Genomic DNA, 27537 nt, shown 5'->3' on the forward strand with positions numbered 1-27537 from the left:
TTACCAAGGTCACTTTGAATTCTGACCCTTGCTTTGAATTTTATTCTTCAGTTTGACTTTGCATCATAGATGATGTTTCACATTTCAAGTTATAGATGGTGTCTTTGAACCCGAACTTTTCCATTTTTGATTTTTCCTATGTGACAGCTCTGGTGTGTTTCCTTTTCATGAATGGGGCAGGAGGAGTTAACTACAGATGGAGTGCAAAAAAGTTCTTTTGCTACTTTTGGGGCTACTGATCTTTACCTTCCCCTAAAATTGTATTTCTTACTGAAGAAGAATTTTACTTTTTCATATGATGAGTTGCTAAAACATCCTGTTACATGAAACTAATACTTTGCATTTGTTTAAAACAAGCAAGATCTTTGATCTTTGGGTTTCTTGCATTTATACCTTGAATTATACCAAATGGCTTTTTCACGGAAACTTTAGCTTTTCCGCAAGGCATGAAAAGCTAAAGCGATTAAGGTCACAGAGCTATTTAGTGGCAGAACTTTGAGTAAAACCCATGGATTTTGATCCTCAGTCCTGGGTGCTTTTCATAATCCACCTTGTCAATATGCATCCACTTAATCACCTATAATGAATTCATTATTTTATAGGTGTTGAGCCTGTTTTTATTTGCCTTGGGGCCTGCTAACTGACAAGTTCCCAGGTTTTGTTTATCCACAGGAGAATCCTGCTGTCACTCATTTTTCTTGTTACTGTCCATTCAAAACACAGTCACAGAGATCTTTCTAGGTGCCAGGTGCTTTGGAAAGGAGCAGCAATGGAAAGGAAAGGAGAGTTGGGTGTGGCTGCAGAACTACTGACTCTCCCGCATGCTTACCTCCTACGCCCTCAGCTGGCAGCACAGGGACGAGGTGGGCAAACTTGAGCTGAAGGCCACAGTCAGCAACAGTCGTTGAGTGCCCATGTGGACAGGCTAGCTGCAGAGGGAGCAGGATGGACAGTTTTGTTTTTCAGACAGAGTTGCTCCTAAACCATCTCATGTAGAAATTTATTCATCTTCCAGTTAAGGACTGTTGTCATTTTGCCTTAGTGATGCTTTTGACAGGTGTCCCATGACCCAGAGTAAAATAACTTGAGGTTTAAAAAGCTTTGAGTACTTGCTTTTCCTTTTTATGCTAGTGGTCATGATTACATGACAATTTAAGAACTTCTATGAGTCAGTATCTCTTGAACAGTAAAAAGCCTAGTCACAAATTTGAAAAAGGTAACAGCAGCCAGTCAGGATAGTGGCACACATCTGTAATAGCAGCATGTGGGAAGCTGAGGTAGGAGAACTGCCCCGAGATGGAGGTCAGTCTGGGCTACATAATGAGTTCAAGGCCAGGCTACAGTACACAATGAGACCCTACAGAGAAAGAGAGAGAGAGAGAGAGAGAGAGAGAGGAGGAAGAGGAGGAAGAGAAAGAAGAAAAGGTAACTGTAGTTATATAACATCCAGAGAATTAATGCCCAAATATACAAACCAATAAGAAAAGATAAACAGCTCAATAAAAATTAGCCTGATGACATAATACAAATTTTGAGGGAAAAAGACATGATTTATTACTACACATAAAATATTTCTCAACCTAAAAATTAATGGTGAAAATGGAAATTAAGGCCATGGTGAGATATGATTTTATGCACACTTGGATGAGTGAAAAATTAAAGGTCAGTAATTTCAAGTGTGATAATTGTGTGGAATATTGGCAACTGATAAACATAGCTGTAGGTATATAAAATGGCACACTCACTTTGGCACTATCTTGTAAAGTTGAACTTGTTCCTACCATTTGAAAGCAAGCTGTTTTCTTTTCATTTTTTGTTAGTACATGTTTGCATAATGATTATGATTATGCACATAGTACATAATGATTATATTCCTCGTGGGGAGGGGGCTGCTTCCAAGATTCACTGTGGTGAGTTGTGCTGCTATAAACTTGGGTATGCATGTATCACTGTAATGTGATGTTTTTGTCTCTTTCAAAAGGATACAAGGGGAATATCTAGGTAGAAGAGAATTTCTAGTTTTTTGAGGAAACTCCATACTGATTTCCACAATGGCTATAGTAGTTTACATTCTTACCAAAAATGTAGAAGGGTTCCTTTCCCACCACAGTCTCCCCAGCGCTTATTATTGTTTGATTTCTTCATTATAGCTATTCTTTCTGGAGGAAGATGGAATCTCACTGTTGTTTGAATTTGCATTTCTTTGATGGCCAGAAATACTAAATATTTTTTCATGAATTTATACTTCTTCTGAAAAATGCTCATTAGAATTGCTCATTCTTTGATTGGGTCTTTTATTTTGTGGGGGCTTAATTATTTTGTGTTCTTTATATATTACAAGTATTAGTCCTCTGTCTGAGGAATAGTTGGCAACCCCCCCCCATTCTATAGGTATTCTCTTCACTCGGTTGGTTGTTTCTTTTGTTGTGCAGAAGCTCTTTAACTAGATATAATCCCACTTGTTGGTTCTTGATGTTATTTCTTATACAACTGGGGTTCTGTTCAGAAAATCCTTGCTTACACCTATGTGTTTAAGAGATGAAAGCAAGCTATTTCCTTTATAGGCTATTTTAACTCTAGAAAAATTTGTATGCTTTTATGGTAGCAAATATTTCAAAATACTCAAAATACTGAATACTCTATTGGTAAAAACATTGTAATACTTTCATGCAATGCAGTATTGAACAGCAGTGAGTATGTACTGGCCATATAGTCACAAGCAGCAATAGGGTCAATCTTAGAAATATGATAGTGAATGAGAAAAGCAGATCCATGAGTTGTCATATATCATATTTTGTAAAAGTAAAAAACATAACTGAATAAATTCTTGTTTAGTGATACAAACCTGTTTGCTAAAACTATTTTTAAAATGCCAAGTGGTTATTTCTGAAGAGGAGGAAGAGAATGAACCTAGGGAGGAGCAAGCAGATCGAAGTGTTGTAAAGTATAAACTTGTGTCATTGATAGGAAAATAGATGTACTCTGAGACCATAATTTTAAGTGGAATAAAAAAACACACAAGCTTCAGTATTTATGGTTTCTCTTATATGAAAAACAAACTATAAATAAAAAGCAGTGTAAAAGATAGATGATAGGAAACAGGGAGATGGATCTTCTGCAAATAGATAGGGGACCGAGAGATAGAACAGGGAAGGAGAGAAAGGGAGGGGGATGAGAACAGAATGGAGATGTGATGTACATGAACCAAGTCCCCACGAGGATTCTAATCGTTAGGTATTACAAAAATGTATTAATGAAAAATAAAATTAAAATGATGTATTATATCTATTTTCAATCTCATGTTGGCTGGTATATTTACACTTCATTCATGAAACAGCATGAGGCCTTCAGTTCTTTCTGTGGACTTACTTGACCTAATGGTAACTATTTCCCACAGTGTCCTTGGCTTTCCTCTGTGGCCTGAAACCAGAAGAGGACAGCTGTGAAGCCATCGTCCGCACCTATGTGCAGTGTGATTTGACTGTCACGGTGGGGACACAGAGACTGGCTGAGTCCTGGCCTTACCTTTACATTTGTGAAGAGAGTTCCCCATGTGTCCTTACATCAGATCAGTGGACAGAGTCAGCCTTTCCATCCTTCTCAGGCCTCTTCATCAGGTAACTCTGTCTTCTGTCCCCACCAAGACCAAACAGCTTGGGTGGATGGGGCTCAGGAAGTGGTGGCTGTGACTGTTTTGAAGGGGCCTTCAGCCATGGATTCCAGTTTGCCTGCATATCAAAGCATCTCCTGTCTTTTTCAAGTGTTCAAGAGAACATCTGAAAAATCTGCCCAGAAAACAGCTCACTTTGTTCTTGCTTAGATTTTAATATTTATCTTCTGATCCAAAGCAACATCTGGTGAATGCCAATGGGGATAAAGATTAGACATTATGAAAAACAGAAGGCTTTTTTCCTTTTCTTTCCAAACAGATTCACAAGTATGAAAAAAAATCATAGAGAAATCCAGCAGATTGCACAATGTTTATTCAAAGAGTGGGGAGCATTGCACAGCTGAATTACTGTAATCTAGGATTTAGAAGCCATAGCTCACAAGGATTTTTTGAAGTTAAAAAATTTAAAAAATAAATACCACAACCTTCCACACTATACCACTTCTCTAAATGAAATTTTAAAAAAGTGTGATCATGTTGTTGGCACTGGATGGCCTTAACTGCATCCAGCAATTCTGTTCCTGTGCAGGTGGTATTGCAAGACTGAACATTACTCTTTATTTGTTATCTAAATAGAGTGATTGTGTAATGAAGATCTAGTTTCCTTTTAAAATATAAAAACACACAGGACCAATTCTGAGGAAAGAGAGACAACCAGTTCTTTCTATGGCCATATGATTTCTTAGTGTCCTGAGATACTTTGTTATCAAAGGACCTTGACACTGGAATTTAGTGTTTAGCTAGAGGAAAAGACAATCCTCCTTGACAAGTTGCTGCCTAGGAGAGTGTGAAGAACTTGGCTTATGGGCCATGAGGGTTGTACTAAGGCGAGACTGGATTTCAGAACTCACTAATGCTGGATGTGGAGATGTCAGCAGTTCCTGCTCCACTGAATCCAAACTTTATCTGAATCCCCAGAGCCGTGCCCTTGGATTCTCCATGCTCTTCTGCATTGCTCTAGGAAGTGGCTGAGGCAATTGAACCTCAGACCCCCTTAAAAGTTGGAAATATATATGTATGTGTGTGTGTATCTATATCTATATCTATATATATCTATATTTATATCTATATCTATATCTATATTTTTTTTCCAGTATCAGGGATCAAACTCAGGGCTTTGTGCTTGCGAAGCAGGCGTGGTGCCACTGAGCTAAATCCCTTGCCTTATCAATGTCATTTGAAAAGGCCTGCTCAGTGTTTTGGCTATTGCAACAGGCAAAAGTAAGTGTGTTTACCTGAGTAAAAATTAAGTGCCCTATGATTTGAACAAAGTTTATACTTAGTGTTGATAAGCGTAGGGATAACCCACACAGTGCTTTGTGGTTGGTTGGAAGGCGAGTTAGTGTGATCTTTAGAGGATGATTTGGCAAAACACTGATTAAAAACCTTAGAATTCTCCATATTCTGTGACTCAGCAATTTCACTTCTGTGATTTTAGTAACGCAGATAGGAATGTGTGGTATTTACAAACTGCCATGATCTTGAAGTCTTAGGTACACAAAATATTTAAAATAAGTTTAAAATGATATGATACTAAGAAACCTTTAAAAATAATATTTGACCCAATAGGAAATGAAAATCAAAGTTCCCAAATTAATATATTAATATATATTCATATATTAGTTTAATCCCACTGTTAAACTTTGTATATGCATTTTTGCACACATGGAGGATTAGAAAAGAGTGGAAGGATGTATTCTAAATTGCTGAGAGTGCCCACTTCTAGGTAGCTGAAGTAATGATTGTATTTATTTTCTTTATTGAGTTTTTATTTCTCTAGTGAGTACATGCTGATTTAGTAAATAGAAAACACACTACACATTATACAAGGGTCATGTGCCAAGTAGCTTGCTTGGTTTCTCTTATGATTATTCCTGTGAACCTAGAGGACTAGGTTCTTCTTAGGGGGCCCACTTCCATCCAAAGCTGTATTACCCCACCAGCTCTAGCACCTTGGCTTTGTGTTATTTGGCAAAGGCAAACATGCATCTATGGCATAGGTGCACCCAGTCCCTGATCCACCTGTCCTGCTGTCATCCACCCATCTTTTGTTAGGTACACACTATGCTGTAGATGTTGTGCCAGGTGCTGGTGACTCAACAGTGATGAGATAGAAAAGTTCTGCCTTCAGGGGCAGAGGAGAAAGTCAATAAATAGGATAATATCATGTCATAATAAGTGCTCTAAAATGATAGAAAATAATGGGGTTACTTTAGGTGGCAAGCTCTGAGTAGCCTCCTGAAGAAGTGTTTCTTATCAGGTGTGTTCAAAAATTATGGTGAATGTTTAAAATTAAATAAAATTCTGATGGTAAAGGGTACATTGCCATTAATGCCACTGAAAATACCCATACCCTCACTTCAAGCACATATATCCTGTTCTTGCTACTTTCTGAAGCAGTTCTGGAAGTTCTCCTTTCAGAAATGTATTTAGTCGTGATATCATGGCTACCTTGATGTCCTAAACCAATTCAAACTGTTTACCTTTCTTGGGCATTTTGACCTTGGGGAGGAGCCAAAGGCTGTTAAGCAGCTCAGTGCCTGTGTATATGAGTTTGTGGTTAAGGTAGATGAGGACATATGGTAATGCTTATAATTGACAGAAATTATCAAAATGGTTTATCAGTGGAAGTGATCACAAAATATGGTGAAAGTTTAAACAAAAACTTTTTTTTACAGTAAAAGGCACATTGTTATTAAACACTCTCAAATTCTCCCCTTGTTTCAAACACACTTACCCATCATTCTTGGCAGTGTGTCTTTTTCTGTCATAGGTTTTTTAAAAAAAGTAAACATTCATTATATTTTTGATCATCTTTGCATTTTTTTTTTGTTGTTGTTTGTTTGTTTTTTTGGTACCGGGGATCAAACTCTGGTCCTTCTACTTGCGAGGCAGGTGGGGGAACCACCGAGCTAAATTCCCGGCCCTCATCCTTGCATTTTAAGGTAAGAAGAGAAGAAGGTGGCCAGGCATTAGGGGAGAATGTGAGAAGAGGGAGAAGGAAGGACAGTAGCTGTTTTAGTGAATAGAAAACACACTATGTATCATACAACGGTCGTGTGCCAAGTGAGGGAAGAAAATGGTCTTGGGGAGGTGTGCAAGATCTTGAGGGGTAAAGGGTTTGGATTCTCTTCTATGTAAAGATGTAGTCACTTTCCAAGGTAGAGCTGGGACTGGAAGCAGGCTTCTGACTCAATGTGCCCTTAGCATCTGTGGTGAGAGTTTTCACTGAGCTGTAGTCAGCGAGATCAGGGCCTTGGAAAGCAAGTGGGGGAGGTAGAATGCCCGCATGTGTTTTTACTACCTATCTCCAAGAGCACACACAAGAAAACTACCTGCCTCTTTCAGGATCTGATGAGTCCGTTCGGAAGAGCCATAGATTGGGAGGCAGGAATCGTAGGTTCTAGAACTATCTTGGCCACCATTTGAATCAAAACATTTTTACCAAATTTTCTTAAATATTTAGGTGCATACATATGTGTATGGGTATGTGTGTGCATCTATCTACATCATATCTATATTGTACATATATTGCTATCTATATTTTTATTTAAATCTGGTCAATTATATTCCTTAATTTATAAAATTATTGTGGAGTAAAAGTAATTATTGAGAAACTTTGAAATTTTATAAATGTCAGTCACTTTGTGATATCCTGATGTGTCAGCTAATTTTGTTGATGGGTTAAAGAAAAAGTCTCTAGAACAATAATCAGGGACAAGGAAAAGCTAAGAGAAAGGGTTCAACGCTGTCCGGAGAGGGAAGGACATGACTGGGATGACAGTGTATCCCTAACAGGCAAACATGCAGAGGCTCACTTCTCTCTCGCCTTTGCCATTGGAGCCCAGGGACAGAGAAAATGAATTAACTATGAAGAGAAAAGGGAAAATTTTGGAAATTCAGGCAACTAAGCTTGATATTATCCTTGACAACATTCTAGGAAGAATTATTAATCAAGGTGGTTTGTGGTTTTTGGGAACCAATTCACAGAGAGGGTGATGGTGTGGTAAACCAATTTTGGGTTTTTTTATATGTTCATAAGTGATTTATGATGTGAATATAAAGGGAGACTGCCTCAATATTCTAACAACTCCACCCCCAGTAACAACAAAAAAGTTCTAGATGCAAAGCCCAAAGTAGCCTAACACAAGCCTCAAATTACTTAGGAGTCAGATGTTTTAAAAGTCTGTTTTGATTTTTCATACTATTTCATTATATTTTAATATTTGCATTTTAATTTTAGAAGCTGTATCATTTGTTTTTCCTTTCTGAATCTTGTATGACTGACATTGTACGAATGAATGTAGTTTTTATCTGGAGGTTTGGTCTACAGCAGGGATGATGGCTTAGCTACACGGATTTATAGCTAGAACATAGGGTCTTGATTTAAAGTGTATTTGAGCAAAGGTTTTACATCAGTGAGATGAAATATAGCAGTAATAAATGTTAATTCCCATATTTACATTTCAGCAAAAATACCACACCACTACAATCACCACTAAAAACTGTAGTAAAAGTTGGCTTTACCAGGTGCTTATTGTGTACCAGGTTTGGTGATAATCTTCTCATCCGTTTTTTTCCCACTACTGGGGATTGAGCCCAGGGCTTTCACACTAAGTTACATCCCCAGCCCTTTCTTATTTTGAGCTAGGGTCTCACTAAGTTTCTAAGTTGCTCAGCTGGGCTCTAATTCTCTCTCCTCCTGCTTCAACCTCCCAAAATGCTAGGGACACAGATGTGTGCCACCACACCCAGCTGCTAATACTTTTCTTATTCTTCATTTTCCTTTGCTGAGTATCTCCACAAAATAAATATGCCATTATTGGTGACTTCAGTTTACAGATGTGGAAACCAAAGGGTAACATTTTCAGTATCATGTAGATGGTAAGGACTGGTGCTAGGATTCAAATGAAACTGATCTGCTTCCAAACCTATCCTTTGCATGCTAGTGCTTTTCACCAAATCAGCTGAGAAAATACAGCATGTGAGATCTTCCAGCAATTGCGACTCTGAGGGATACAAAATGAGCATGATCGGAGCAGCGGGTTGGAGGGCTCATGCAAAGGGAGACCAGAGTCCCACTGGTCAGCCTGAATTTTGCTCGGTTTTGAGTGGCCTGATGTTAAAATACTGGTGCCTCTCAACAGGCTGAGAGGACAGTGGGTATGGAAGTCATGTCTTAGGTAGATACAGAGCTGAGAATATTTGCACATGAAGATGAGAAGATTGTGTGGTGAGATGTGAGTTAACCTGCTCATTATTTCCGGCATATTGTAGGAAAAACCATTGCAACTTTGGTTTGAAAAAGAGGTGCCATGGTTTGAAATAATTTATAGTTTCTCAATTGACGACCTTCACCCTTTCTTCCACCTTTCCTGGTCTACCCATAGATCTACCATCTTCATCCCTGATGTTCAGTTAGGAACCAATATTTGAAAACTAGAGAGCACTGCTCTCAGAAGCAGGATGCCTGGCTTCTTGTCTTCGTGCTGCATAATATTGTATTTGACTGTATGCAAATCCCCTGATCTGTTTGGGTTACATATTATATACCTTTATCTAATTAACAAGTTGACATGAGATCTATAGGATACTGATGGGAAGTAGAAAACATCAAACATTATTATTACTAATAATATTTTAGCTAGTTGCAACACTGCCTAGAGCCAAGATTATTTTTGAATAATATCACACCTGTTGGGGATGATTCCCTTCAATATTCGTGCTCTTACCTCCTCTGGCCTGCATGTTTTAGACTTTCTGTGATGCTACATTGTTGTTTTTCATTTTAAATCCAGTCTGGCTTCTCTCCTTAAAGCAAAGGGACTTTTAAAGTGAGTGGCTGGTAGTATAACTGGCACATATATCGAATCTCTTTAGTCTGGGCTGTTAAGTAAGTTTAATTAATTTACTAAGTTAATGTTCCACTGCTAGCAACAGAGCCTCATTGCTATCAGCTGGGGAGAGGGAATTGAAAGCCTAAATGAGCTCATTTTTTCACAGTTGGAATTAGGGACCAGTTAGCCAGTTGTATGGGTTTTCCAATTTCTCCATCTGCCCTGGGGGGATTCAGGCAATTCACTCCCCCAACCCTAAGTGTGAGTAAGATCAGGAAGAGAGAAGGGGGAAAGAAAAAGATCAAAATCAAAACTCTGTCCAACATCAGCTTCCATTTTTGGGACTGGAAGTCTTGTCTGTTCATTGCTTGTTAAGTTGAGTTTGTGGAACCTTTTGCTAATGTTCCTAATGGATTTGGAAAATAAGAAAGGCCTCAGTGAAAGATATTTACTGTGTGCATTTTCATTGCAGGGTGAACAGATAAAGGAAAAACAAATAAACAATAAAAGAATGGAAACAAAATTACAGAAATTTGCAAAATTTGACAAATGGTGGTCTGTAGTTGCCACAAGCTAATGGCTTGCAATGATTAATAAGAGTAAAAATAATTGCATTTCATTAAGATTGATGACACCCCATTTAACCTCCCCTCTCGTTTCAGCCCTAAAGTGGAAAGAGATGAAGTTCTCATCTATAATAGCTCCTGTGCCATTACCATGGAAACTGAGGCAGAGATGGAGTGTGAGCCGCCTAATCAGCCAATTACCACCAAGATTACTGAGATACGGAAAAGCTGGGGCCAGAACACTCAGGTATAATCAAATCTTTTTTACAGACTGATTCAAACGGCTCAAATTAAATTTGTAATATTGTGTACATTAAAAAAACAATTTAGTCCAAATGGCAGCGATATATAATATTAAATGCTCTCAAACTTTGAGGAGCTGGCCTAATGCACAACATCTGAATTTGTAGTTAACTATGGTTAATCATATATTTTCTCAAAAATAAATGAATGCTGCCTGGGCTCTTTTAAAACAAATTCTGAACAGATAATCTCCTCAGCATTTTGTCCTGATTTCTGGATGCACATTTGCAAGGGTATCTCTGTTTTTTTTTTTCTTCATAAAATAAATGGCCCACGATTTCACCAGGCCTTTTTGGAAGACTTCCAAATCACTGAGCCATCCTCAGCGTGGTAGGACGGCAGTGTTGCTTGTCTGTCCCATTCTTCTGTTTGGTGGGGGAGCAGAGTGGTAACACCAGAAATGACATCTGGGAAGGACAGCGCAGCCTTGTTGTCCAGCCTCTTTACCTCAGTTTATCTGTTTTTGAAATCATCCGCACCACTCCAAGTTGCTTTTCTAAGAATGTGTCCTTAAAGTGCCCAATCACAGATTCCACAGCCTCCCCAGTGAATTTGTGAGGACTGAATCAAGGCTAAGAGCTTTTTGGAAATATATCAGATAATCTTTTACAACTCCCCAGGCTTCTCACTGTACACAGACAAAAATAATATTTATTGAGCATCTACTCCCCTAGGTGCCTTTCTCTTTATGAAAGCAATTCTTAGAGTTTGCCCTTTGTCTCTTTTATTTGAAATGAACATTTATTAAGTGCCTATTATGTGCCGTACACTAGTCCAAAGTCTCTTGTGAGTGTTGTATCAGTCGCTCCATCCCAATTCAAAGCCATATACTTCCTGGGTTTGTCATCTGTGTTTTTGTATAACTTTTGCATTGGTGCTATAAATGTATGTAGCTACAGAAAAAATACTTTTCACTTGTCCTTCCTAAGCTGTTTCCTGAGTACCTACTGGCTGGCCCCTGTTCGTTTCTTCTCCTCTTTACTTTCCTCCTAGGTGATTGCTCAGGGCTGTTACTTTCTGCTTCATCGTGCCCCCACCTCCGAATGCCTCTTGCATGCAATTAGATGCTGTGGTTAATTCTGCCCTTCCAGAAACATTTTCCCAAATCCCACACTCCACTTTACTCTAGGCCTCTTTCTCAGCAGTCAGCTTACAGAGACATTTCAAAAGTTCTTTGTAGTGAGGCAGGACTGCTGTGGGACACAGAGAGAGCAATTGTTCAGCTTATCTGGGCCTCAGTTTGTGTCTGGGAGGATAGTAATCTAGTGTTGTTGGGATGCTCATGTGAACAAATGCTGGTAAAAGGAAAGGAGAGGCAGGTTTGCACAGTGGTGAAGTATGTGAGCTTTGGTGCTAAACTGCTTAGGTTTGAATATATCACTTGCTGTTTGGGAGGACTTCAGGTAAATTATTGAGCCCTTCTGTGCCTCAATTTTCTTATCTATAAAATGGGGATAATTTTAGTTGCCACCTGATACAGTTGTGAGGCTTACAACAAACATATGAGCCACTGAAACTGATCTTACACAGTGCTAACCCTTATTGGCTATGATAGTTTACCAGTAATATTGCTAACAAGTGATGTAGAATTATTTCTGAGTCGTGCTTGCTGTTTTAGTGAGATTATTTCACTTAGATTTTATTTACTTTTTCATCAACTCAGAGCTGAGTTTTTTTGGAGGGTAAATGCCTCACTCATTTGTAAATATTTATACAAACCTTAATTATTGAGTTCTAAAGAAAACAATATGGAAAAGGGCTTCTATCATTACATGAGGCCATATCCAGAGTAGATAAGTTTCAAAACAGTATATATCTGAAGTTATTTCATCACAGTTGGAGAGAGTATTGCATACCGTCTTGACCAATTATCTCATTTCAGAGATGAATTAACTAAGGTTCTCCCAGAAAGGGGTGGCCTGGCATATAGCTTGTTATTTGACATCATAACTCAAACAGGCTTAAATCATTGTGAGGGGAAGTAAGTCATTTAATCTTCAGAAAGTAGGTAGCATGCTTGTCAAAACACACTAGGCTAGCACTAGTACTAAGGAAACTCCTGTTCTGAAGATTGAGGAGGAGAGAAGTACCACAGTTGTAGTTTCCAGATGTGATAAGTTGCACTCAAGTGTAATAATGTCTTAGTTTAAAATAGTCTACGGGGAGCAGGACAGTTTATTAAGTAAGCCAGGAGGACATGGGAAACCATATCAGAGATTTGCAGCAAACAGTTAGCATTTAAGACTTGAATTAATCCCTTTAGGGTTCTAAAGAATGAAACAAAGGTCTCTGGGCACAATTCCTGTCATACTGACCAGATAGTATGTTGAAAGTTAGGGAAAACTACAGCTAAGTAGACACACACACACACACACACACACACACACACACACACACACAAACAATACTCTAGATAATTGGGAAATTGTTGGTTCTTCATTCCAATCTCAGGTAGGGTGAATTGGTTTGTTTCAGGAATTGGACATAATGAAGACTACTAATAGAAGGTTTATAATTAAATGACCATGTAATGGATTGATCACCCAATGTAGGATGCTTTTTAGAGCGCGTGATCCACAATTAATAATTCTATTTGGATAATATTTTACTCTCAGGATGTGCATGTACCTTACTTGGGCTTGTCAACCATATGTGATGTGTTACACTGCTCATGTTTGGGTATTTAATTTTCTTACTTTGGCCTGGGAATAACACAGCACCTTTGTGAGGATGTGTGTCTACGTTAGGTTTGTTAGGTTGTGCATTGTCTGAAAGATGGTCTGCTCTGACAAACCAAGCAAGGATGGCTTCAGGTAAGATGACTCAGGATACAAAACCCACTAATTTTCTTATAGCTGCTTAATCAGGTATAGAACCCAGGTTCCACTTTCAAGTTCAAGAATTTCCCATGTGAGAACCTTAGTACACTGATTCCACAGAATGAATTATTTATTTTATTTAGCGATAACAGATTTTTAAAGTCAATTTATAAAAGCTGGGTTTAAAAAATTACGCATACACACATTATGTATATGTAGATACCTTGAAACACCATGATAGATTCAGAGAAGGAAGAAATAGTAGTGTAGAGAATATAGAATTATTTTTCCTTCCAGAGGATATTTAAGAACATTCAGTATATAACCACATGATGCGAATTTCTATGGAGAGTGATGGGATGAAATATCCAAACTTGCTTGTCTGTGGAACTATTTAGTCTCAGCATTTCTTGTGGGTCTAGCACCTGCGCTGGTGCCCTCACTTGGGAAGTATTGCCTGAAATGTGCCTTTTCCCGTGTCACAAGCATGCAAGCTCTGCCCCATCATTTTCAGAAGGTCTATCAGCTGATCTCTATTGAAGTAGGTGGCACTTGCATTGTGCCATGAAGACCAGGTAAAGTTCAGGTGTTTAGGGGATCAGATGAAAGGTATTTCTGGTAGCATAACCAACATTTATGCAGCACTGAGACAAAAATTCCCAGAAATAGTGAGAGGAGCATGGTACCTGTGTAGGATGCCAATGAGTTGCAGGCATACTGAGATTGAAAATTGTGATCTAAGGTTGTGTTTGGTCCCTTAGTTCAGCAGGTGGCAATTAATCCTGAAGGAGCCATTGCATGATCAAAGGTGTGCTTTCATCACAATAGTCTGGTAGTTGGATATGGGATGATTTGATTTGTAAATCCAGGGAGAGCTGGAGCTTATCCTGGTGAGAAGTAACTAGAATAGGGAAATAGCAGAAGGAATGGAAAGACGGGTCACATTTGATAGTCAAGACTTGATGACTGAATAAATACATATAGATATAAGTATACACATACCTTTTTACACGCAAAGATGTTTTATGTTATTTGTATTGTTTCCCTAACTTGTATTTATAATGTATGCACAAATATCCCCCTCATAACAAACTACCTGTTTAACAGCTGTTCAGACTTCCTACTGAGGTATGCTGATCAAGCTTATGCCTCACTGCTGGGATTTATGACCTGCATTCAGACTTAGGACACAAGAATGTGAGTGGAGTGCTGTCTTATGATGTCTTCTATAGTACAGTACTATAATTTTGTCAGTTATACTGTATAGTACAGCACTATAGCTTTGTTCTGTTATACATAACAGTAGTATATGTAAGAGTTTTGAAAATAAAAGGAAAGTCATCAAATTGGAGTTTCTTTTGATCAATTCTTTGTTCTGAATATTGTAATGTACATACTACAAACAGTTCCTTCTTTAGGGACCAAGTCACTGGACAGCCTAGTTGAAGGAACAAACTCAGTCACTAAATGAGGGGTGTCTGTATAGCATTCCATGATTTAGCTACATGAGAAGAGGAACTTTGTTCTTCACTGCTATTTCCCCAAAGCTTACAATTATACTTATTATAATAACAGGATTCAATTAAAATTATTGAATGAATGATTTATAAGTGAATAGGTACAATTGGTCATCTTTCCATTTTAGGAAATGTAAAATTTTCTTTTATTTGATTATTGTACTATGTATAAAACATTGTGACAGACTAAAACAAGAGTAAACATATTAGAAATGGAAAAAAATTCCAAAGAGTTCTGGAAAATATAACAGAATATCACAAAGAAACCAGAAGGTTTGAGGGATTTCTGAAGTACAAGTAATAAGTTTGGTTGGATGGCTAGAGAAGCTACAGTATAATCAACACAAATCAAAGCATGTTTAGAGAAAACTAGAATACAGCTATAGTTTTCAGTAGATCTCTCCAAGAAATTCCACGATTAGGATGGGTCAGACATCTGGAAATTAATGAGAATTGCCATGTTAACATTCCCTTGCCTTTCCTTTCTCCCTTTTCTTTTCTCTGTCCCTCCATATATGCAGTGTTTGGATCTGTGGTTTTCAAGATGAAGTCCAGAAAGTGGCTCATAAAACCAAGGGGGTTCATCTGGGGACAGGAGATGGATTTGGTCTGTTGGGGTTGTTAGGATGGATATGGAACATGACCAAACCCAAGGAAACCTTGGAAGCCCCCCATAGACTCAGAAAAAGGAAGGAAGGACAGTGGAAGGAAGCTTTCTTTTCATATCTGCCTCCAGAAAAGGCTTCGTATTTTCCCCAACTTATCTACTTTTTGCCTAGCAATATCACTGGTAGCAACCTGAAGAGGTTTCTGTGAGCATCTAATCTACTATATTGATAGAAAAAGAAGTTTTGAAAAAATGCTGTTAAAATTATCTGAGAAGTGATTTTTGAATTGAGAATATTATATTCATTTAAATGCTATTTGAAATAAGGATAAATAAAGACATACAAGTTATACAAAACTCAGAAAGTTTACCACTGTTGTGCATGCTCTGAAAGATGGTCTGCTCTGACAACCCAGGAAAGGATGGCTTCAGGTAAGATGACACAGGATACAAAACCCACTAATGAATAAAGCTTCTAAAAATCAGTAAGAGTAGAGTAAAAATTGTTGATATTATGTCTGTGAAGCATAATGCAATTGTTAAGAGTGAGTTAATTACCACAAAAAAGCAGCAACCTCTTGTTTTAAGTAGGCATAGTAAGAGGTGAAAAGAAACAGAGACACAAACCCCTTCATTGGAAAAATGAAAAGACAAGACTGCATTGCAAGAAAATGGAAAGTAATAGGAGCATGGTAAATGTCTTAACTGTGTGGATAAAAGTCAAAATTAAGTGTCTAAAAGAATATTTAAATAAAATCTAAATAGAAGGATGAAACAAAGACAATTTACACCACAGAAACCTATAAAAGCGTTGAGTTGAGAGAAAATTAGGCACCAAATTTGGATATGAGGCAAGACATTAAGGTAAGGAGGTTGCTTATTATCTATAGTGCATAGGATTGCTCTATCCCCAGGATACTATTCTTTCTTGACTAAGTCAGACATCTATTTTTACTTCACCCTTCAGAAAGCAAAAACAGAATTTGTGGATAAAATAGATTCATTGAGATATTATGTTCTTGATACCAAGCACAGGAGAGAGGTGGAATAGAGAATATGACTGATGTGTGCAAGATGCATGGATGTGTAATTTTTCCTTAAAAAGAAGTCAATCCCCCCATCCTACACTGTATTTCTGTTTTCTACCCAACTTTAGATTCAGGCAAATAAAATTCTACCCTTCCTGGAAGAATATCGCAAGACACTTCTTGGGAGAGATTGTGTCAGAGTAAAGACTGATGGGCAATGGCACTCAGAAGGCTTATGAAATCCTGAGTGCTCTGATTGCACAATTAAGATATGAATGGACAGAATTTTGGTTTTTATCATGAGAGAGTAGTGAATTTCAGGTTTATCTCCTCCTTTTCATGGCGTGAAAGTGGTGGATGTATTTTCAGGCATTGGTCAACAGAGAGCACAAGCCTGTGGTCCTTGGGAGAAAGGAGACACACAGGAGGTTGAATTTCTATCTGAAGACACAGCACAGGGAAATTGAACCCAGCCAAAGAGCAGCAGTCTCACACCACAGAGCATTCAGAGTTGGAGACCAGGGCTGCTGATGTTGGGGTGATTGGTAGAGCAGGGCACCAGACACAAGGGAGCTCTGTGGAGAGTCCCAGAAATCTGCATAGGAGTCTCTTGTGTCTTTGGCCAAATAATTATACAATCATGTAGTGAGTATATTTCTACAAGGACTGGCATAGAATATCTACTGAGATGCTTGAAGTCAGCATACATTCTAAAGCAATTGAACAGCATAGAACTGGAAGATTTTTGAGTAATGATCAATTAGTGTGAAAAGACTTCACCCAGTATTAGGGCATTGATTTGAAAAAGGCAACACTTTAGGAATGAGGATATTTTATCTTTCTTTTATCAGTACATCTTTCCAGTTATGCAGTTAATAATCATTTTATGGTGTTCACTTCAGCAGTACATATACAATCATTCTGGGGAGGGATTACGTGTACATATCATAGCTTGTTTTTCTTTTTATTAATCCTTTTTTCTCCCCTTTCCTCCCTCCTCCTTCAATTCTTTATCCCCTTTTTCATTCTTGTTGATATTATTAATCTTAGCTCATGTTATGGTCTATGATGTTCACACTAATTGAAATTATTGGGTTCCTGTATATGGCATAACTTTATTCTACTTATTTCCCCTTTCTTTCCTCCTCACTCTTTGTGCTTTTTCCATGGGACCATTTCCTTATTGCAAGAGATCCATCTCCTTGTCCACTTCTATGCACCCTTTATTATTCTCTTTATACTTTGCCTCACTCAAATAAGAGATATCATATGGTATATAAGCTTGTGTTTGGTTTATTTCATTCAACATTATATTTTCCAGGTGCATCCATTTTCCTACAAGTGTCTTAAATCCATCATTCTTTGTAGCAGAGTAGTATTCCATTATAAATTGATACCACATTTTCTTTATCCACTCTTCTGTTGATGGATATACAGGACTTAGGTACTATGAACTGTGCTGCTATAAACCCTGGTACACATGTATCATGTAGTATGATGTCCTTGGGGAAGATACATAATGGGGATAATTGGGTCATGTGGAGTTTCTAATTTCAGTTCTTTGAGAAATCTCCATAGTAATTTTTGTAATAGTTGTACTAGATTACACAATGAAGAAGGGTCCTTTTTTCACCACAGCCTCACCAACAATTGTTATTGTTTACTTTCTTAATGACTTTCAGGAATGGGGGTATTTTAACCCTAGAGCAGTTATGGTGAAACTTTCAGAGCTTTTAATTATAACAAACAGCCTGCTGTGGCACCCGTGCCATAGGTTCACCAACACTAGAGTAAAGCTAATCTAGACCCACCCAATTACGTTCTGAAAATCAGGCTTAATAGGACTAAACTATTCTTCAGTAAATTAGAATGAAGTTCTTCAGTAAATTGTTAGGGTGAAGCCAAATGCTTGTTAAAAGAAGAGAACAAAATTCATATTTCAGAAATATTGTATCCACAAGGTTTAGCTTACAATAAAAAATGTGAAGAAAAATAGAGTAAAAATAAAATCAATAGATACAGAATGACAGAGATGTGAATTTGCTAGAAAATACTTTAAAACAATTATAAATATGTTAGAAGTTTTAAAGAAAAAGACACAAAAGCAAGGAAATTGAAACTATTTTAAAGAATTAACAAAAATTATAGAACTGAAATTTTATTTGAAAGGAAAATTTCAATAGAAAGGTTGAACATGAGATTGGACTCTAGAGAGCATCAGAGCATAAGACCAGTGACTTGAGAACAGCTTTCCCAAAATATGAAAAGCTGAAAAGGCTATCTAAGCTGAAGAACAGAAAAAAAAAAAAGAGAGGGAATAACAAAAAAATACTCAATAATCTGTGGTACAGTGTTAATTCAATATTTGTGCAAGTCGGATTGCAAAAGGAAAGAAGAGGTAGGAGAGATGGAAGAAATATTTAAAGAAAGAATGACAATAACTTTCTAAATCTGGTGGAAACTAAACTTACAGATATAAATTTAAAAATTCAAATCAGAAGAAATATAGAGAGTCATTGGCATTCTTAATGTTAGGAAGTCAGTTCTCCCAAATTAAAATGTAGAGTCATTGCAATTCTAATAAAATATCCTTTTTCAAATTATTTTTTGGGTTGTAACTCTAAGCTAATTTTTGAAAAATTACAAAAATACAGTGATCTAGAATGATCAAAGCTACCTTGCAAAAGAAACTGCCTAATATCATGTCTGTTATGGTTTAAATTTAAAATCTCCCCAAAGAGTCATGTGTTCAAAGGTGGGAGAACTGGAAGGTGATTTGATCTTGGGGGTGCTATGCTCATCAGTGGATTAATCCATTGATGAGTTCATAACTGAATTTGCTATTAGGAGTGGGGCCTAGTCACTGGATCATGATCTAGAAAGGTGTGTGTGTTCATGTCCCTAAATCCTCCCTTCTCTCTCTGCTATTATTACTCCTGACCTTATGGTTCAGAAGCCTTTGGAACTGGTTTGCAGGAGTTTAGCAAAGTTTGGAAATGTAGACTAGAGAAACCCAAAAATGTTATAAGTAGAGCTTGATTGATGATTCTGGTTGGAGCACAGAAAACCAGAATGCTAAGAGGAGTGAGGACAGTAAAGGCCAAGGTGATGTTTCAGATAGGAATGAGAACTCAGTTGGAAACTAGATTAGAGGCCATTAAGTGTTTCATTCTGGCAAGGAACTTGTCTATATTTTGCCCATGTTCTAAGACTTTATCTGAGTCTGAATTTAAAGGTGGCAGACTAATCTGGCAGAGGAAATTTTTTTTCTTTTTATTGAGTTTATTGGTACAATCTAGGTATACAATACAGTTACATTCATTACGGGGATCCTGTACCTTCACAATGACAGGTCTTGGTTCTCATTTTTTCCCCTTGTCCCTGCCCTCCTTTCACCCCTTCCTCCCCTCCCCATTTACAAACACTTTATTTCCATTTTTAAATTTTCTCATTTTTTTTTATTTTCCCTTATTCCCTTTCCCCTACCCTTCCCACTTTCCTTACACCTTTAGCCCTTTTCTTCTGGCAGAGGAAATTTTAAGGTAAGCATTGGAAATTTCCAGTGTTCAGGTTCTGGCATGGATACTTTTAGCCACATCTGTAGTGAAAAGACAGAAGAGAAAAGTAGAGTGTAAAGCTATGCAAAGTTTGCAGTTTCGTTGGGAAAGAAGCCCGTGTAAAGTTGGGGCCAAGAAGAATGTAGTTACTGAAAAGATGAATAGCACTAAACAAGAGACAAGTACTTTGCACCAGGACAAAAGAAAGATGCCTTGAGGGTATCTCAGGCTTGGGTGAAGATTCAACCTCTCACAGGTTCAAGGATATAAATGGTAAACTCCTTTGAAAGACTTTCCTGTAAGATTAGAACCCCAGGGTAGGGGAAAGGAAATAAGGGAAGAGAAAAAATATGAGAAAGTGAAAAAATGGAAAAAAGCATTTTTGTAAATAGGAAAGGGAGGAGGGGATGAAGGGAGGGCAGGGGTATGGGAAAAAACTAAGAACTAAGATCTGTCATGTAAATGTACACGATCCCAATGATGAATGTAACTGTACTGTATACCTAAAATGTACCAATAAACTCAATGAGAAAATAAAAGATTAGAACCCAGGACATCACTAGGGCCACTTAGGGGCTAAGTTCATACATTCAGGCACTCAGAGGCTGCAGTGGTCTTGGCATAAGGGAGCTCACCTACAGCTCAAGCTGGCAGCATACCTTGGCATTATCCACACAGTGCAGGCTTTGCAGGCTTGCAGAATTGAAGAATTGTGGAGTAGTGGAGACTTCCACCCAGATTTCAAAGGAAGGTTGGGAGGCCAGAAAATGTGCTCCTGAGAGGGTGATATATGAAGCTGTGTGTGAAGCTGAAGGTGGGGTGAAGATCCTAGGAAGTTGGAGATACCAGGAATGTCTGCTGAAGAAAGCTTTAGGAGTGAGCAGAGCCAGTTCAAGAAAGTTCATGTGGGCTGCAATTGGTAAGGCCTTAGAGGCAGGGCTGCCCAGACTCTTTGGAGCTCATAGCTTAACCAGAATCTGCCCCAGGTGCTGGATATGAAGTTACAGGATTTAATGTTTGCTCTGCTGAGTTTAGGCCTTGCTTTGGTTTGATTTCTTTCTATTCCCTGATTCCTCTGTTTTGGAATGGGAATGTTTAACTGTGTGTTAGAAGTCTTTAAATTTGCTTTTGAGTACTATAGGACGGCAAAGGCAAACCTACAGCATACATGCCACTATGGACTGTTTGTATCATTGAAAGCTCCACAGGGTTCACACTCACTGTTTTAGGGATTCACAGCTGAATTTGCTTCTGTTTCAGAGGACGTTGGACTTAGACTTTTAAGTACTGTTGAAACTGTTAAGACTTTGATAACTCTTAGAGATAAACTAAGTGGATTTTATTTAATGAGGCAGACATGAGCCTTTTAGAGAACAGGGAAGAATATTATAGCTCATATCTAAAATGTGCCCCAAATGTCTCTCGTGCTCAGAGATGGAACATTTGGAAGTTAATTGGATCCTAGGGGTGCTATAGTCATCAGTGGACCAATCATTAATGAATCATAGCTGCATGTGCTGTTAGGAGGCAGGTCTTGGTTGGAGGAGGTGTGTTACTGAGACATAACTTGAAAAGGTGTATTCTTATTCCTGACTCCTTTCTTCTCTCTCTGTTTTCTGGGTTGAGAAGGTTTGCTCTACCCCTTTCACCTTACTGTTTCATCTTTGGAGCCATCTGACTATGGACTAAACCCTCTGAAACCATGAGCCAAACTAAATTTCTTTCTTTTTTTTTTACTAACAAAGAAAATATTTTTAAAAAACATTAGTTAATACACTGTGAATCACAATCTTAAAACAACAGCCAAAATGTTAGAGCACAAGTCATAGAAAAAAAAAATCTCTTGCAAAAAAGAAATAGTAATAGCACAAAAAACTTCTTTAAATTGCTGGTGCTGGGTATTTTGTCCCAGTGATAGGAAGGTTACTAACAAGATATTTTACTATAAATCTATAGTAGTCAGTTGGCTTTCTAACAAGACGTCACATGTAAGACAGGTTCTTTTGATGAAAGTGTGTTTGAAACTCTTGAGGTAATATCAGACCTAGACAAGGGGAGAGTTTAAAGGAAATGTGTGAGAGGTAAGAAAATATATCATCACAATGAAGTATTTAGTGATCTTTGAGACTGTAGGAGAGTATTGGTGGGGGAAAATGCTGGATTTTATGGGGCTAAGGAGTAAAAGGGTGCCAGTGAAATGAAGACAGCTAATGGAGATCAGAAGGGAGCCAGACAGGAAAGAATGAAGCAGCTAAGTATTATGTTTGGGCACTGCCTTCCTTATGTCAGTACTTACTATGATGAGTTCTAGACATTGCTTTCTTAAATTAAGTGTTCTTTGATTGTAGCTTTGATCTTTAGTGTGTCACTTGATTAAAAAAGATAAGACTCGAAACGTCTCTCAACTCATCCACTCTTCTAGGGACTATGAAATAGATTTTTAGACAATCCTAATGCTTGGCTGGTTAAATTACTGCTAGTTGTTTTAAAAAATATTTATATTTTTAAATTCATTTGGGCTCTTGCATACATTCCCCCCTTGGGAAAATTTTTGTTTCCTAAAACATTTAAGATTATTTTTCATGGGAAATCCCATTGTATTTTATCAATATTGTGGACTTTGTCTTTTACACATTTAAATTACATGTATTTATTTAACTATCTTATCTCCAAATTAGAAACTAAATTCCCTGAGGCTGAGCTCTATGTTTAATTCCTCTGATGAATGAATGGATGAAGGTATGTATCAGTGCTAGGTTATTGATATTAAAAAACGCATTGCACCATCCCTATTTTTTGTTTAAAGTGATTCTTTAAAAAACTTATGCTATGTGTAATACAACTAATTTACTTTTTTGGACAATGTCTGTAACTATTTAGAAGCTAATTTGAAAATACTTTGCATTCCCTAATCAATATTTTTCTCTTGTTAATGAAGTCAAAGACAATTTTCCCTTTCTTTCATTTGCTTTTGAGTTTTCTTCTCTTTTCTTTTCTCCCTTCCTCCTTCTCCCCTCCACTTCTCTCCTCCCTACTCCTTTCCCTCTCTTTTCCTTTCCTTTATTTTAGACTCACCACTTTTATTCAGTGTGTATCTTCAGGGTTGTGTGCCTACAGACAGAGGTCCCGTGGAAAGCGCGGTTGAGTTGGTTGCTGTACTAGGTCAGGGGTATAGGATAGAAGCTGACCTCGTTAATCTCTTGGAGACTTATTGGGTCCCTTGCGTCAGTATTTTCTTAGTGAAACACGAATCCTGATATGGCAGTTATGTACTGTGTGGGCAGAAGAGGTCAAGGAGGCATAGTTTCACATGTGAAAGAGCTTTACCTCCTTCACATAATCAGGCAGTCAAGATAGACAAATAGGATACACCATAAACAGGACTCCTGGGGCCTGGTTCAAACTGTAGCCGAGTCTTTTTTAATGTATAGCAACTCATTTAACCTTTTCAGTTGATTATTAGTGCTACCATATAGCCAGTTTTTGAGGAAGGAAGATGGTGAATATAAAATGGATTGGGAGGGAGAACCTCAAAATGGAAAAGAGGCATGGTACTACAGTAGTTAGGAGCTTGTGACCTTGGATGAAGTTAGATTTTAGGCTGATTCTTCTACTTGTTATACAACTTCGGGTAAATTTTGTTAACTTCACTGAGTCTGTTAATTCCTACCTCATATGGATATAAGAATTATATAAAGTATGTAGAACACTTGGCACACTGTCTTATTTGTAGGTAACTCTCAAAATATGCTGAATATCATATTATTTATTAAATACTTAATGAGATCATACAATTGAGAAAGACAATAAATTTGGGCTCTGAAAACTGTTATGCAAAGTTAAGGTGTGATAACATATGTCTTTGTTTATTACACTATTGTCCTACCAGAATTGCTGTGTGAAATAGGCTTTGCCACTTATTTGAACCTAAAATCTTACATATATGTTTATACTGCTCTCTTTTTAAAAAAGGAAATTCAAGAAATATTCAGCATGAATGCAGCCTCTAATTCATCTGAACAAGTTAATTGTGCCATTTTTGTTTCTCAGGGACCCTTTGTATTGAATGAGTTTATGATATTAGCCTATTTCTGTCATTTCAAGGATTATTAAGAGTGATTGAGCCCTAGTTTCACTGAATATTTGCTATGTTTTGGCTAAAAAAGTCATTATCTTTCCTAGGTTTTATAATACTACTGAGTAATTGTTGTATTGCTATACAGGAGTCTGAATCAGCTTAGGTAAACTGCTCTTAACTTCTACCTGAGAGTTGTAATTTCTGCCCTCAGTACAAAACAGTGAGCTCTATAAAGCCCTGTGAAAATGACCCTATTAATGATTGGCAGAGGGATTTTCCCTGAGACTTGACAAGATTATTTCCTTCTAAAGTTACAGCTTCATCAGCTGGAGCCATCTTGGTCTAAATAAACACTGAGTGGAATTTTCTCAGAGAAACCTGACACCATGCAGAAATATGTATGCTTGTTTTGAGCTTGACTGTGGGAATATAATGATTAGATTTATTCTGAGCCTTTCAAGGACTGAAAGTTTAGATGGCCAGTGAATAGGCGTGATGCTATGGCATAAGTTTGGGCAGTAGAATGGCCCCACATTAGGAGTCTTGATTCTACAGAGGAAGTGAATGAAGAATAAGAAGTATTCAAATTAATTTGGTGCCTGATTCACTGAACAACTTTGGATAGCTCATTTTTAAATCTTGTGCTTTAGGTTTTGGATCTGTGACCTAGAAGGAATATATGAAAGTCTTAAAACAGAATGTAAAAATTATAACATGTTACATTATTGGTATATTTAATTTTTCAAGTAAGAGAAAGCTTACTTTGTCACAGGTGCATTTCATGAAGAAAATGTAGTAAAGCATAGTCTTTTTGAGGCCAGATAGAGAATTAAAATATTAAAAGCACACAGTTATAAGCAGATTCCCTTCCTACATATGGAGGATCTCAGATAGTTGAATGGATGTTAGAAATTAGGAATCATAAGTTTTGTTAGCATTTGGATGTGTGATTCTTTATCAGACAAGTTAAGCTTTTTTTGCTAAAGCAATAAAATGTTATTAATTTTGAGTATAATATATATTGCATTTCTTTTTGCAAGAGCAAATAGTCATATCTGTCTTGAGAATCAAAAGGCAACTCAGTAAATTTGGGGAACTTAGATTTTCTTCTTAGTGATGTCCCCTTAAATCTTGCTTCCATGGGAAGATCTTAATCCAACTGGGCAACTCTACCTGTAAGTCTACTCTACCTGTAAAGAACCACAGCCACTACCTCTAAAATGCACATCTTTGTGGAGAAATGTAGGAAGCCTGAACAGAAAGATGCAAAGCAGTTTAAGCCTAGAGGGTGAAGAAATTTGGGTAAAAGTGAACAGGAAGGATATTTCACTTTGGATGAAGAAGAATATGATTATTCAGATACTGAAAGTGTTATGTATTTGGATTTCATCAAATTAAAAATCAGCTCAGAGAGAAAGAATTCCTGTCTCATAGGATGTTACTTTAGAGGAGAAGGAGAACCAGAAGGAGAGAAGCAGAGGTATTGGATAGAATTATGAGTATTGAAGTGGTTTTGATCAAAGCTGATATTCAGAGATAGAGGTCATTTATATGATATTATCATTTGTATGAGTGGATGTTAACTTGTTATTGCTTCAGGTATGAGATTTTTCTGTATGATGTTTGGATTTTCTGCTTCTTTTCCTACTGGTACATTCTAGTTCTAAGGTAATTGAACTAGTCTCAGTCTGCTAGAGGCTAATCTAGTTACTGTCATCTTGATGTCTTCATGCATTGCTTTTATCACTGGCAAGAGCATCAGACAGGACCACTTCTGGCCCTTCAGTTGTTTTCTGCTAAGGTCAGCTGATGTAAGACTCATGGCAGAGGAGTTGATAGAGGAACATTTGATCCTAAAATGGCACAAAGCATCTCTCTGGTTGCCTTTCTTTATGGAGATGGGATTTAGCTCTGCAATGCCATGTCTGCCTTGCAAGCACAAAGTCCTGAGTTCAATCCCTGGTACCTGGAAAAAAGAAACAAACAAACAAATCAGAGGAAGAATTTCTGGATGAGAGAATATTTTCAATAAAGTATACAAGAGATCATTTCAACTACTCCTGGAGAAAGAAAATGTGTCCTTCTAAGGGAGAAAGAAAAGAAGTGTGCAAAACCAGCATTTCAGTGAGGAATAAGTTGTCATTTAGAGCTTATACACTGAACCAGGAACCCAACCAAATAAAATATGCAGTCAAACAAGCAGGTAAAAAAGGAATGTCTTGATCTTGTGGGTCTTTCAAAAGAACATCTAGCTTTTTTAGATTTGATACTCACTAAGCTAGTTTCCTCAAGCTTTCACATTGGATGGAGAAGTAGAAAAACATAGAATGGGTCATTTTGAAGTTTCCTTACTTCTAGATAAGTGTGGGTTACTTTTTCCTTAAATTAATGAATATTTAAGAATATTTAACTGATTTTTCAAGTTTCTCTCATTTGTCTCAGAGAATGCATAACTCCTTGTAGTTATTCCTTCTGTGACCACTGTCTCCAGTGTCCTCTTCTCTTTTATTCTGAGAACATGAGGCACTTGCTGAGCATTTTGAAGTTTGATGGGGCTCTATGGCTTGCTCAGAATGTGAGTAGAAGTATTGCACTTGGTGTCTTAACTCTCCCATCATCCTTTTTCCTTTCACATGTTGACCAAATAGCTCAGAGTGTAGCTGCAATGTATGCCAACATATGGGGATGGTTACTCTGCCCCAGAAAGTTGCTAATATTTGTTGTGCACATTGTGAGAAGAAATAAACTTATAAACAAGAAGTATATTTATACCATCGACTGAATAAACTATCTTTAACAAGTGGCTCTTCACCTTATGGCTGACTCACTACATTCCACATGGTGTCTTTACTTTTTATGTACTAATTTACATAGAATCATAACCTAATTGGCATTGTTGATGGTAACTATGACCAGTGAGGCTATGAAATGGAACCATTAGGCAGAAGTTATGGACGAATGGCATTGGGTAGGGAAAAATGGCAGAACATTCAGCCTCTATCATTCATTTTGATTCTCCCTCTCCTCCTTTTTCACCAGTGTTTTTCCACTCTTAACGGTTCCTACACCCTAAAGATCTTTGTGGAATTTTCCAGTGCTGAGTGATTAATCACCTTGTTTTGCAGTGCTGTTGTAAATGGGGATGGGAGGGTTGTGGGAAATAACTGTTTCTTGCATTTCTGCCTTGCTAAGTCTATTTACCCCTAAGAAATGCTGGAATACTATGCATTAAGAAAATTTGTCCAAATGAAGCAAATGTCTATATCTACAGTCTATATCCATATCCACACTTCTACATGACATATTTAAATGTATTTTCTATACACTCATGCTCTCTCATGTCTCTTTCAATTTCACTTTTTAAAATTTTAGGCATGAAGACTTAATCTCAAGGGAACACAATGGCTCAAAAGGATTTAGACAATAAAGAGATGAGCTCACAGGTGAGCTCAGGTGTCATAGGACTGGGGTGATTTAGCAGCTCGGGGCTCTTCCCTTTGTCTCCACTTTGCCTTGCATAGCATCAGACTCAACCTAAGCTTGCTTCTTTGTGGC

The 27537-nt window shown here is 37.5% G+C and overlaps 1 protein-coding gene across 8 annotated transcripts in view; it reads left to right on the plus strand.

Annotated features, from left to right (window-relative positions):
• The window catches only part of Pkhd1 (PKHD1 ciliary IPT domain containing fibrocystin/polyductin), a 458548-nt gene that overhangs the window by 76565 nt on the left and 354446 nt on the right, over positions 1-27537 (plus strand). For all 8 annotated transcript variants that reach the window (XM_019208499.1, XM_010631095.1, XM_019208501.1 and 5 more), the window contains 2 exons: positions 3398-3617; positions 10170-10320. In XM_019208499.1, coding sequence (XP_019064044.1) covers positions 3398-3617; positions 10170-10320 — 371 coding nt within the window. The remainder of the gene's footprint in view (positions 1-3397; positions 3618-10169; positions 10321-27537) is intronic.

Source organism: Fukomys damarensis, unplaced genomic scaffold, assembly GCF_012274545.1.
Source record: "Fukomys damarensis isolate Sample0158 unplaced genomic scaffold, DMR_v1.0_HiC HiC_scaffold_14, whole genome shotgun sequence".
NCBI classification, from domain to species: Eukaryota; Metazoa; Chordata; class Mammalia; order Rodentia; family Bathyergidae; genus Fukomys; species Fukomys damarensis.